Here is a 13,902-nt window from a genome sequence, read left to right as displayed (position 1 = left end):
TGTGGACTCTCCTTCCTTGGAGGTTTTTAAGCAGAGGTTGGATGGCCATATGTCATGAATGCTTTAGCTGAGATTCCTGCAATGCTGGGGACTGGACTATTTGACCCTTGGGGTCCCCTTCCATCTCTACAATTCCATGACTCTATGATTCTTTGATTCTAGCAAGGAAAAGTCAATTTACGGTGCAACAATGCACCGAAAGGCAGAAATTACTGAATACAAGGAATACTGCATAAAGTGAAACCCGACAAATGCCCACACAGCTGCAAACAGCGCAACTTTTCGTGAAGCACAAAGCAACCAACACTCCACCAGGCTTGCCATTTCTCCTAAAACAGAAGATGAGATGTAAAAGATAAAGGGAAGTGGGATGGATGGGAGAGAAACTGTAAGGAACTGACTTGTAACAGAGAGAGGGTACAGATACTGGGAGTGCTGGAGAGGAAAACCAGAGGGTGGCGGACAGGGGCAGAGAGAGGATGATCTGGAGAGATAATGGGAGAGAGAAGATAAAGACAAAGCTGTTCCACCCACAAAGCTGCCTTTGTCAGCCTCAACAAAGCCGCCTTTCTTGGCACTCCATGTTTCTTGTGTCAGGGCTGAGTGGGCTGGAGGGGGATTCCCTGGAATTCACCCTCAGAGGACTTCGCAGGGCAGCATGCAAGCTCTCCACCGCCTAATTTATTTTTGCAAGGCAAGCTTTGGTGCTAAGCCAGGGAAGATCAGAAAAGGTTGCTAAAATTAGGTTCTAAGAACTGTTATGGGTTTAATTTATGCCCCCCTCAACGTGATTTCTGGTATAGCTAGCTTGACTGAGGTGTGGCAAAACTGAGAACAACTGGAAATGAACTTAACCAGGGGATGAGTAATCGCCCTCTTTTGTACCGGCAGGTAAAATGCATTTGCTGACTTTTAAGACACTGTGAAATCAGCTCCCACCACATGTGACAATACATCAATCAGAAGCCTATCTGTTTGGCTATCTATATGAAGCCAAAATGCAGCAGTTACAAAATACAGCAACAAATAGCCACAGCTCCCAGCTCTGCCGTCCACAAGATGTACCACAAAGCAGCCAATGCCGCTCTGCGTATCTCATAAGAAACAAAACTAAACCACTTCACCAAACCAGAACACACACACAAAAATACTAAGGGCTCCTCTCAGCAACTATGAAACACAGTAACAACTTTGAAATCAAACATGCACTTGCCACAAACTAGCAGTACTTCTAACACAGGGTTGGCCAAACCTGGCCCTCCAGCTGTTTTGGGACAACAGTTCCCATCATCCCTGGCCACTGGTCCTGTTAGCTAGGGATGATGGGAGTTGGTAGTCCAAAAAGAGCTGGAGGGCCAAGTTTGGCCACCACTGCTAACACAACAAACAGTATTTACTGGCCACAGCACACACACACACATCACAAATAGCACCTTCAAGGGCAAATACAATAGCACTTAGGGGAGTGATTTACGGCAGGAAACCAAGTATAGGCCTCTGACTGAGGGCATGGCATTGGATTAGGCCAGGCATAGGCAAACTTGGCCTTCCAGATGTTTTCGGACTACAATTCCCATCATCCCTGACCACTGGTCCCGTTAGCTAGGGATGATGTGAGTTGTAGTCCCAAAACATCTGGAGGGCGAGTTTGCCTATGCCTGGATTAGGCCCCCTGGTCTGATTTGGTTTCAAAATAAAAGTGAAAAGGCTAAGCACACTTGTTTTGAAAGAACGATTAACAAAGCATGTACAGTGGTACCTCTGGATATGAATGGGATCTGTTCCGGAGCCCCGTTCGCATCCTGAAGCGAACGCTACCCGCATCCATGCGTGCAGCGACCCGCTGCTTCCGCGCATGACGCCATTTTGACCGTCTGCGTATGTGCGAGCGGTGAAACCCAGAAGTAATACATTCCGTTACTTCTGGGTCGCCGCGGAATGCAACCTGAAAATGCTCAACCTGAAGCAACTTCAACCCGAGGTATGACTGTAGTTTGTCACCAAAACAACAAAGACTTAAGCAGGAAGTATTGAGACTTGTCCACACCTGAGTTTATTGTGTGTTTGCAGCACTTTGCATTCCAATTTAAATTGCACTGCCCACATGATGTTACCCTCTGAGCAATACCACTCTCAATGCTTTCCTCCTCGGGTTTGATACAGAGGGTAACCCTTTCGATTGGAGGAAATTGGGCGCCAAACTACTGCATTTCAGGTTTCAGACTATTTGTTTCACTGTTCTGGGGCGGATGGAAAAAAGGCACAAATCTGGAGGAGTCCCTAAGAAGGTTGGATAACGCTTTGCACACCTCCTTCTGGCAACTCCTGTAGCCAAGCTGGTGACAAATGTATTGTTCTGCTTTCCTTTGGACCACATCAGAGGCTGAGGCGCATGGATCTTGCGCCCTGGGGAGGTCACTTCGGTGCATTCGGTGCATAGAGGTGCAATCCATTGTCTCTTGAGACAGGCGCATGCCAACAAGCTTCATTGTAATTTTTTTTCATTCACCACTGTGATAATTGCATTATTGCAGAGCAGTATAAAAATAATATTGTTTACAGATGAGCTTTACTTTAAAAAAAAATGTATAAATGAGCTGTGCTTGCACTATTTCTGGCCTCCTACTTTTTTGCTTGTTTGTTTGATAAATTGATGTTGCCCTCTTCTTCCATCTGGTGTTTGGGAAGCAAAGAACCAGGCAGAAACCTGCAGGTCCTAACATCTGTTACACTTTTGACTATTTTAATTAGGCTGAAGCTAAATTAAGAAGGGATATCTTCAGTTTTCTTTTCTCTGTTACCTACCACAAGCCTTTGGGGTTAACACGGGGAATAAACTAAAATGAACATATGAGTTCATTCAGCTGCTTACTAAATTGGCTTTGACTCAACACCTGAGAAGTAGGACAGAGGTAAGTCCTGTGGCAGAGCTTTCCAAACTGTGTGCTGCGACACGTTAGTGTGTTGGCTGCAGTGTGTAGGTGTGTCACGTGAATGTTCCCCGTGCTCTTCCCGAGGCTGGAAGGGGGTTAGTTCACTAAGTAAAACTGAATTACTATGTCGCAAAGGGATGCATGTCACCAACAAGTGTGTCACCAACATGAAAAGTTTAGAAAGCTCTGTCCTATGGAATAACCTCCATTCTCTGCACATCTGTCTTGTTTCCAAGCCAGTACCCGAAGCATGAGGGAGTTGGTAATTCTCAGAAGACTCTGTGGGGCTACTGTGACAGCCAATGCCAGCAACCGGATTCCTCCACTGAGACACCCAAAGGAGCCTGCACGCCTCACCCAGCCACCCAGAGCTGCAGAGGAGTGGGCTAGGAAGAGTGGAGAGGCACGTTTTCTGCGCCCCACTGGGCCTGTGCCCCTGGAGGTGGTCAAGCCCTAGGTACTCCAATGGACATTGGAGACCTGAACTGGGTTAGGTGCTCTCCTTCTGAATAGCATCCCCGTGGGATGAAGACTATGGAAGGGGCGCTCTGGGGGAGGGTGTGAGCATCTTATTTTGTATATACAACCCTGCTTTTTCACAAGGCAGCTTGAAACATTAAAAAAAAAGACAATACAATACACAATAAAAATGCAATTAATAAGAGGGAACCAAAAGAAACAGGAGCAACCATCAGCCACACCGGAACAAGAATTTAATATTTTGGTTCTGTGTTCATTTTCAGATTTCCGCTCCCCTCACCCCCTTCATATTCCCTGTGGGGAGGGGAGAGAGAAAGACAAGGACAGGTGGTTTGGCCCTTGGTGAGATTTCCGAATAAGCGTGATTAAAACCAGGCTGCTAGTCTCCTTTGGAATGTGAGCTGACATAGCTAGCAAAGAACAGCCTTGGAGGAGAAACTCAGCAAGATTACATAAACAGGAATATTTGGTTATTGTTTTGTGCTCCTTTTATAGCATCCCATAAACAAGAGCCTACACTGGTGTATATTGGGAGAGGAAGTAGAGCAGACAAACCATAAAGTAGTGGGGGGAATAGTGGTTGGGTAAGAATTAAGTTACACAAACGAGGCTTTGAAGAGCATCTTTATTAGGCAGTATCTCCTAAGATACAAACTGGCTGCTAGCCTAATCAACAGACAGCAGTTGTGTGTTACGCACTTCAAACAACGCTGCTTAAAGACCTGGAGGAGCACTTCCTAAGAATATCACTTTGATACTTGGCCACCAAATATGCAACAGGAAGGGCCATAAAAGCTGTTTCAGCCCCCAGGTGGACCAACCGCTGCCAGCAACTCTGTGTGATTATTTTCACCTAGTGTGTGCTCTGTGGCAGGAGACCAAGCATGAGGCAATGTTTTTGTTTGCCAGGAGGGTTAGATAAACCACACTCAGTCCTTAAGCACAGCTTGGTTCCTGTCAATCTTGAACTATTCCAGATCCAGACAAAACAGTGCTTATTTGCCAAAAGGCAGCCCTAGAAACCTTTCAGCCGAGCAGTAACCATGTGTACTTGCGATTAAGGGTGACTTGATTCAAGGTGGCTTTATATAACGTTCATCTTCTTAAATCTCACTGAAGTATTAGGCTGAAGACACATACAGCACAATTCTATGTATGCTTACTTAGAAGCATGCCTCACTGTATCCCCAGGTTAGGTGTACTTAGGATTGCAGTCTTTAATACTTAGAATTGCAGTCGTTAATACCTGTGCAGAACTACATGCATTTGTTCATTCTGTTCTTATTCATTCAATGGGCTCTTGAAGCACCTTTGGCCAAGGCACAGTCTGACCCTCTCCTTTGGAAATCCTCATATAATTCTAGCCCAATGGTTGCCATTAATTTGATTCTGAATTGATTTTAGAATGAACTGATTTCAGAATGTATTTCAATTAATTGATTGTGATTTTATGTAAACTGTGTTACTTTTGCTGTTGTTAGCCCCTCTGAGCCCGGCTTTGGCTGGGGAGGGCGGGATATAAATAAAATTTTGTTATTATTTATTAATAAATAGCTCAATTAATGCAAGGAAATCCTAATTAAAATAGGCAATTGACTGTCATTTTTAGTTGCAACAGAATCAACAAGTTTTCAGCCAAACGTACACAAACTTACAGAACTATAAGCACCTCGTCCAGGCCACAAAAGCTCTGCTGAAGACAAAGCTCTTTTACTCATTTTTTAAAAACTCCCTACAAACAAGTTTGCCAGGCACATTCCTCTTGGGAAGGAGTTCCCTACAGAAGACATCAATAAAGGGATAGCCCTGATCTAGCAACCACCAAATGTGCATATCTTTTAATATCCCCAACTGCTCCCTAAAGGATTTACCATAAAACTCAGCCCAGCAAACTAAAATTAGCCTGGATGGCCAACGTTCTAAAGAACAGGTCACTGGATAAACAGCTGTGCAAACTCTGACCATTTATCTCCAGCCTGCAGCAACTGAAACTCATCTAAACAACTGCAAAAGGGAGAAGGCATGGACACTTCCCGGGACTGTTATACAATACAGTTTGCTGCGGCGTCCAAATCGGAGCCAGATGTGAACAATTTTATAGGCAAAGTGCCACGCAAATATATTGCAGAGGGCCACCAAGTACTCGTTCCTTCCAGCACAAAGCCGATTTACTTTGTGTTCTTCGGCTACCCAGAAAAAGATGACAATAAGCCAGTGCAATGGTAGCCAAGAGAGTGAGTCACTGCTTTTGCTGCTTCTGAGCCAGCTCTAAAATGAGTTCCAGCCCACGTTCAATCAAATTAGCCCCAAATTCTTCCCCACCTGCATTCCTGTTGCCGTCCCTGCTGCTTTACTGACTGCAATCAATGGAAGGGGTTCTCTAGGGGTTATCACAGCAATCATTTGATCAGGCTCAGTTGGTGGAGCATGAGACTGTTCATCCCAAATGGGCGAAAGATTTCTGCATTGCAGGGGGTTGGACTGATGACCCTTGTGGGCCCTCCCTACTCTATAATTTGATATTTTAGGTGTATGGCAGGTGGGTGTGGTTTGGGGGAAATGGCCCCATGGGCCAACCTGGAACATGTGCTGGGCCTAAGTTGGCCTGCATGCCGCAGGTTCCCCACCCATGTCAGAGAAATGTTTTATATATGCATATTTAACTGATATGAAAACTGTAAATAACTGAAAGGATATATTTCTCCGGGTCCCTCATTAGCATTATTCTCACTTTAATCAATGGATCTTTGGGCAGAATGAACTACTGCTCCATAAAGATTTGGGCAAAAACTCTCACATCGCAAGAAGATGGGAGAGTTGGGGAAAAAAATCCTCATCCCTGCTTCTTTATTCTGAAGCTTTCTCCACTGATGAACGGCGCCTGCCAACAGAGACTTCATAAGAAGCACTTGAAATTTCTGTAAATAAATAACACCCAGATAAAATCAAACTTGGGAACAGTTTATTTGTATTCATTTATGCGGGGGGACTTGGGAGAGCAGTCCTGTACTCCAACGCGCCGGGGGAGGGAGATGCAGCCATGACTCCTGCGTCACGTCTATCCTGCACGCATCCTGAACAGGATGAAAGGAATACCCTGATCGCAAAAGAAGCATCCCCAATGTCCGCAGCAAGACTGCCAGTGCGCCCAGCAATCACAGCCACTCCAAAAGGCAAAAAGGGAACACCTACTACTCAGTCACAATCAAGCCATGCGGGCACTGTTTAGCAATCCAGAGGCATGAAACAGGGCAAATACAGCCCTTTCTGTCCACTCCTCTCCACTGGCAGCCCATGTGGTCAACCTCTCCTGCTACAGTGGTACCTCTGGTTGTGAACGGAATCCGTTCCAGAGGCCCGTTCGCAACATGAAAAGAGCGCAACCCACAGTGGTGCATCAGCGCACGCACGGGTTGCGATTCGCCGCTTCTGTGCATGATGTCATTTTGCGCTTCTGTGCATGCGCGAGTGACGAAACCCGGAAGTAACCCTTTCTAGTTACCTACTTACCGTGGGACATAACCTGAAAGAACATAACATGAAGCGATTTACATGAGGTATGACTGTATTTTGCCTTTCCCTTCATGCTCTGTCTGTCACCAGTTCTTCCTAAATGACCACCCCATACAGCATGGCCACCCCACTTGTGCTTGCTGCCCCCTCACGGTAAAACCAGACTGAGTCAGCACAGCATGGAGGGGCCACCAGCCCAGAAATCATCCACCTTGCTGTCCACTCCCCCTCTCAGAGGCTAACAGAGCAAAGGTCCTACTCGCGAGGGAAAGGGGTCCCTGGCAAGAAAGAAGCAAGGTCGTGTGGCAAAGTCATAGCTTTTATTGGTGGAGGAAATGCCGGGAGAGAAAGGTACACAGGTGTAGGGCTGCCAGCCAGTCGCTGCGGTAGGGCTCCTGTGCCTTGGTGCAGCGGCTCTCCAAAGGGCGGACGGTAGCCACGTCCCTCGTGGCTCCAGCGCTATGTTGTGAGCACCTTCGCAGGTGTCACACAGCTATCAAAGCTGCCTGGAAGCATCCTGGCCACTAGTGCTGGAAACAAGGTAGGTCTCCCATCCTAGTCTGCACAAAGCAGCGTGTGGGAGAAGGTCCTGTGGAAGGGAAGGCAGAGAGAGGGTAACAATCAAAACAGGCAGGAATAGTAGCAGCCTTGGATGCACAATAGATAAATGCATGGAGGTGAGAGAGAAAATGAAACAAGGGCCCCCTGAGTTCTTATGTGTCAGTCTACAGTGATTGGGGCTGCAGTGGACCCCTGGGAGCATGGCATGACAACAGCTTGCTCTACTCCACCATGCATCTGGGCAGTGATCTTGCAAGGCCAAAATAATGGTGAGTGTTTTGGCTGGCACTGGCTGGAATGGATTGCCTCGCATTCACAGACAGAGAGCTTGCCAGCAGGGAGTGGGGTGGGTGAGCACTTGCCCCATGTAGCAGACGCCGCTCCGAGCTGTTCAGGGGAACGGCGTTGCAGCTGCACAGCTTGGGCGAGAGACAATATTCACACGGAGCAAGGGGCATACGATTGCAGCAGATATGCTTTTTGCAGAACATTCCCCCCTGCCGCCCGGCTTCCCTTGCTTACCTGTGTGGGGTGCTCTGTCCCGTCATTCCCAGCTCTGGCGGTGGGACTGTTGGCTGTTGGAAGTCCCAAACAAAGGTGCCTGTTGGGGTTCTAGGCAGAGAAGTGTTAGCAATGTGCTCCAGCATCATCTCTAGAGAGAGATGGAGAGATGTTGCTTGGTGCAGTGCTTCCTTTTTTTATTACTGGGCGGAGAGGCACACAACCTGAGACAGAAGCCAGCAACAGACCCATCACCACAGTTATCATCTAAGTGATCCTAACCTGGGGCCAGGCATATATACAAAGGAACACCGGAAGCTCCATTGCACTGAGTCAGGCCAATTGTTCCGTCTAGCTCAGTGCCGTCCACACTGACTGGCAGAGGCTCTCCAGGGTTTCAGGCAAGAGTTTCCCCCAGGCCTACTTGGAGATGTCGGGGATTGAACCCAGGGCCTTCTGCAAACAAAGCAGATGCCCTACCACTGAGCTGTGGCCCTTCCCCTATGCATTGTTTATTTGCTCTGTTATGTATACCCCATCTTTCATTCAAGGGAAGGCACAAGCCTGTCTCTTCCCCAGTTCCACCCACTGCATCTTCACCCTCTTTCTGATGCTACATTGGCACAGTTGCTTTGGCACAGAAGGATAAGGTGCCATAGTTTTGCCCCAGGGTATTCTCACAGTTCTGCTAGTGCCCTCCAGGTGTCCTATACCCATCACCCCAGCCAGCACAGTTGGGTCACGTTCTGCTGGCATAGGGGGCTGTTGTGCCATATCCTTGTAGCCTTTTATAGCCAGCATTAACTATCTCACCCTCGCTTATCCATTCACAGGGGAGTTTTTAACCACATTTGCTTCTCATTTGTTTGGTACTGTCCACGATAAACTCAAGAGATATGCTCTGAAGAAAAATGACTTCAGGAGGTATAGTTGCTAATGGAAGATAATCCTGCCTTAATACACCCATTTGAATTCAGTCCATGATCCACTCCCGGTCACAATAAACATCCCTTGCTCACAATCAGATACAATGCTGGTAAGAAACCAGCCGCTTTAATAGGGTGAAGAATAAGACCTCGGAGAATGGGGCAGTCTTTCATTCAGAACATCTCTGTGAAATCATGAATCAAAGACACACAGGGTTTGTTTGATAGATGAGGTCACACTGAGCTAGAAAAGGGATGGGAGAGCAGCTTCCCAGCTCAGGGACACCACATAGCAATTATCTATACTTTCATGAATTAAAAAGTTGTTATGTTCCAGCATTTTAGTTTCATCTTTAAAAAAATGAAGAAGTAAATTACAGTATGTTTTCCTAACTGCAGTTCACACACATTTAATTAAATGTCTGGATTAAAGGTGTTTTATTCAGCTTCATATTATTCTACCAGCAACATTAAAGCCACACACCTGTCATGACTCCCTCTCCTTCACTTTGATGCACTAGACTAGAGCGTGTCTGTGCGATGGGGAGGGGGACAGCATAAATTTAGCTTTTAACCTGCATTTCCCCCTAAAATAGCAACTTGGGGGCTATGTGCATGATTTTCAAGGGGAAATGCTCCGCTTCTGCTAGAACCACTATCCATATCCAAATGGCCCCCGTCTTTGCTTTATTATTATTATTATTATTATTATTATTATTAGAGAGGTGACCTCAGTTCTCTAATGACTCATCTACTTGGATTTCATAGATACAGAAAGGTGCGTTTAACTTCCAAACATTTTCATCGTGTGGCAGACAATAATGTTTTTGTTTCCCGTTTGAAACAGGCCTGTGTGAAATACTTAAAAAAATCTTTATAGCCCGTGTTCTTGTGTCTAATATTAACATTATCTTCATAAGTCTAGCCATGACTGTTTCAAAAGAAAACCAGGCAAGGAGAATATAATTCCACCCCGCCTAAAGAATCTGTTTAAAATTCTGCCAGAAGCTTATCTTAAAAGAGCCATCAATCGACTCACCAGGCTCAAGAATGAGAAAATGGAAATGGAAACGCATATAAAACCCATAAAACCAAGGGAAAGAAACTGAACTGGGAAACCTCAATATTTTTTTCTTCCTACAACCCTACCCCAGAAGTTTTTCTGCTCTGGGGAATGGAAATTTGCTGAACTAGTGAGCAGACACAAAAGAAGTTCCACTTGGAACTGCAAGCTGATTCACACGTGACATTCAGAAACTTGTGTTAGTAGCATTTGTGAAATGAATTGCCAGTGTTTATTTTGGGACAAGTATATACTTGAAGATGATGCTTACCACCCTTCCCAAGTCACAAGTGTACATTCTGCCCACCTGCCCTTATATGAAGATCATGGCTGTGTAGCAAAACCATCAAAAATAAGGCAAACCTAAACAGGGAAAGGCACAAATATTCTACAAAATGAATTAAAAGTGAGGTTGACTTCAGCTGCTGATCCAGGAAGTTTTTCTGGAAAGGGCTATTTTTCACATCACTGTTGGCTGAGGCGGCAGATTATTTATCCCTCATTTCAGTAAATGGGTTTATAACTGGATTGCATCTTTAAAAGCCATCATTCCTCCCTTGGCATGTACTATGGTAAGATCCCATAGAACAAAGCATCTTGTGCTGTCCTGTGTGGTACCTATAGAGTCATTTCAGCAAAATATACCTAAGCAGTGAGCAGGAAAAGGACTGTGTCCCATCTCTGCAAAACACTGCACATGATCATACACATTCAACGCATGGGCAGTCATAGCGCATTCAATCAGTACTCCGCATTTTGGAGTTCAGTCCTTGCATTGACTTTTCAAATTCACCAACCATATACAGTGGTACCTCGGGTTAAGTACTTAATTCGTTCCGGAGGTCCGTTCTTAACCTGAAACTGTTCTTAACCTGAAGAACCACTTTAGCTAATGGGGTTTCCTGCTGCTGCCGTGCCGCTGGACCATGATTCTGTTCTCATCCTGAAGCAAAGTTCTTAACCCGAGGTACTATTTCTGAGTTAGCGGAGTCTGTAACCTGAAGCATATGTAACCTGAAGCGTATGTAACCCGAGGTACCACTGTACTCCATTCACATTAGAATCTGTGCTACTCCTTGCACGCGTGTGCAGCACTATGTGTCAACAGCCTTATCATCTTCTCCCAAAAAGTAGGAGCACCATTCAGACAGCGCTACTCCGCTACACCAACCCCAAGGGTCAAGGGAAGCAGCCCAGAGGAAACTACAAAACTGGCAGGCGTGCAACTGAGCAAGGTGAGGTAGGTGTAAAAAAGGATACAATGTGCATTGCCAGGACCAATCGTTTCTCCTTGTAAGTGTCGGTGCATGCTATAAATAAAGCGTGTGTGCTTGAGAGACAGACAGAACATCCTTTTCCTTAGGTACCCAGAAGACGCATAAATTCCGCCTGCTAATCTGCGCCCTGCAGAGCAGCGCCTTAGAGCTGTAATCCCGAACACCCTTCCGATTTATACTCCCTTTGCAATCCAAAGAAACTTTCGCGGGGTTCTCAGGATCCGAGGCTGCGAGACCACATGACACTGAAGAAGCCGTCCCCCGTCCCCCCCCCCCCCGCATCTTTGCAAACTCCCCTTCCCAGCCAAAAACAGTTCGCTGGAGTGTTTCATGACCGACGAGCATGCAGAAGACAATGCAATTGCAGGAGTGGAGAAATACATAAAATGCATTGAAAATACTAATGCATATTTTAAAAATGCCTTTTTTTTTTAAGGCTTTACCTCACGTTCGCAAACTTCCCTCGGGCAGCGCCGCGCCTGCCCGTTTTTCTGTGGAGACGTGGCTCCCTCTTGGAAACCTGAGCCTGAGCCGCCGCTTCTTCCTCCTCTCGCTCCTCTGCAGCCTGGACGGGTCGGAAGCGCCCCGCGGCGAAGTCCCCGCCGGGCCCGGAGGAGGAGGAGGCGCGCGCCGGACGGCTTCCCCCCACGGCCGCTTTCAAAGGCGGCTCGTCGGCGTCGCTGCCCACGAAGAGGTAGAGCAGCAGCAGGAGCGCCAGGCAGAGCGCCAGGGCCACCACTTTGCAGTAGAGTTTCATTGTGCGCCGGGCGGCGGCGGCTGCAGCCTCAGAGCCTCAGCCGCGCAAAAGGAGAGACGCCGCCTCGCCGCTCGTCGCCATGCCGCCCGCCCGCCCGACGGCAAGCTGCCTCCAGCCTAGGCATCTTCTAAAGCGCCTTCCTCGCCGCCCGGGGCATTCCTGGAAGCGCGCGCGCGAAAGCGAGGAGACAGAAAGAGAGAGTTGGCAGCGCGCAGCGCCCCACTAAGGCTGCGATTGCGGCGGCCGAGAGAGGGAAGGGGGTGGGTGGGAGGAGCGAGAGGGTCGCCCCTACCGTAAAGTGAGGAATAGCACCTCTTCCAATAAACCGAAAGGAAAAGCCTCTCCGAATTTGCCGCTTGCTTTCCCCTTGCAACATCCCGCAATCGGTGTTTAGTTAGTTAGTTAGGCACTGATGAAAATCACAGCAGAAACTGTGTATCTGTTACTGTTTACTATCGGATTCTAATGGCTTATTGAATTTATTATTGCTTTATTTGATATAAATTGTTTGTTTTAAAGTTATTATCACTTTTTATATTGGGTCTGATTGTTACTATAAATGGTTGTTGTTGTTGTTGTTGTTGTTGTTGTTGTTGTTGTTACTGTTAGTAGTAGTACAGTAGTAGTGTTGGAAACAGCCCAGAGTGGCTGGGGCAACCCAGCCAGATGGGTGGGGTATAAATAAAATATTATTATTATTATTATTATTATTATTATTACTTAGTTAGTGACAGAATCGGGATTCAAGAGGACCTTAACAAGTTGGAGAACTGGGCCAAAACCAACAAAAAAGAATTTCAATATGTTCAAATGTCAGGTTCTACACTTAAACAGGAAGAATCATGGGCGTAGCCAGGATTTTCGTTGGGAGACGCATGCCTTTTGTTGGGGAGGTCAGAACCTCAGCTATGTATTTTTATGTATTTTGATTTATTTAGCTGCCCCTCTCTGCCCCCCTTTGGCTACACCCATTGGAAGAATCAGCTGCACAGATATAAGATGGGGGACACCTGGCTTCCCCGTAGTATATGTGAAAAGGATTTAGAGGTCTTGGAAGACCACAAGTTTAACATGAGTCCATAGTGTGATGCAGCAGCAAAAAAAGGCTAATGCTAGTCTAGGTTGTATCAACAGAAGTATAGTGTCCCCATCAAGGGAAGTTATTCTGCCTTAGACCCCACCTGGGGTACTGTGTCTAGTTCTGGGTGTCTAGTTCTGGGTGTCTATAAGGATATGGAAAAGCTGGAGATTGTGCAGAGGAGAGCAACCAAGATGATCAAGAGTCTGGAAACTAAGCCCTGTGAGGAATGGTTGAGGGAGTTGGGTATATTTAGCCTGAGTGGAGATATGATAGAATATTTAAATATCACATGGAAGTTGGAGCAAGCTTGTTTTCTCCTGGTCTGGAGGGTAGGACCTGAACCAGTGGCTTCAAGTTACAAGAAAGGATATTCCAACTAAACATCAGGAAGAACTTTCCGCAATATCTTGTGAGAGTTCCTCAAGATCTCACCAGAAGCTGCCATCACCACTAGATCTCTTTGCTTCTCTGATGGTGGCGCCAGCAGCAGGAGGCCACCCCTTGGCATTCTGCCGCCCAAGGCAGCTTCCTCAGTCTGCCTCATGGGCAGGCTGGACCTGGCTAGTAGCCACTAATAATACCCTTATCCTTATATCTACAGTATTTGTCCTTTAAAGCTATTCAGCATAGTGCCTGCTAATCTTGTGGTCCAATCATCATCAGTGCACACCATGCCTGTGGTGATCCAATCACTACCTCTTGTGGGAACAAATTCCATAGTTTAATTATGCACTGTGTTAAGAAGTTATTTTGTCTGTCCTGAATCTTCCAACATTTGGCTTCCCTGGATGTCTCCGACTTCTAGTACAG

At 46.5% G+C, this 13,902-nt stretch overlaps 1 protein-coding gene and 1 long non-coding RNA gene across 3 annotated transcripts in view; both read right to left on the bottom strand.

Moving 5' to 3' along the window:
• GXYLT2 (glucoside xylosyltransferase 2) overlaps positions 1-12,248 on the bottom strand; it is a 32,986-nt gene extending 20,738 nt beyond the window's left edge. The window contains exon 1 of one of the 2 annotated variants that reach the window (XM_083601928.1): positions 11,698-12,248. In XM_083601928.1, the coding sequence (XP_083458054.1) occupies positions 11,698-12,011 (314 nt within the window). In that variant the 5' untranslated portion in view covers positions 12,012-12,248. The remainder of the gene's footprint in view (positions 1-11,697) is intronic. The other variant, XM_083601927.1, reaches the window with a different exon arrangement.
• On the bottom strand, positions 7,227-8,066 carry LOC310757420. The gene is made up of 2 exons (XR_014545186.1): positions 8,010-8,066; positions 7,227-7,515 (listed from the first exon to the last, which is right to left on the bottom strand). It is a non-coding gene; the product is annotated as an uncharacterized lncRNA (long non-coding RNA).
• Positions 12,249-13,902: the final 1,654 nt, after the last annotated feature.

This window comes from Podarcis filfolensis (assembly GCF_964270895.1).
Source record: "Podarcis filfolensis genome assembly, chromosome: 2".
NCBI lineage: Eukaryota > Metazoa > Chordata > Lepidosauria > Squamata > Lacertidae > Podarcis > Podarcis filfolensis.
Note: the sequence above shows the minus strand (reverse complement) of the source record. Positions and strands in the feature narration are given on the sequence as shown.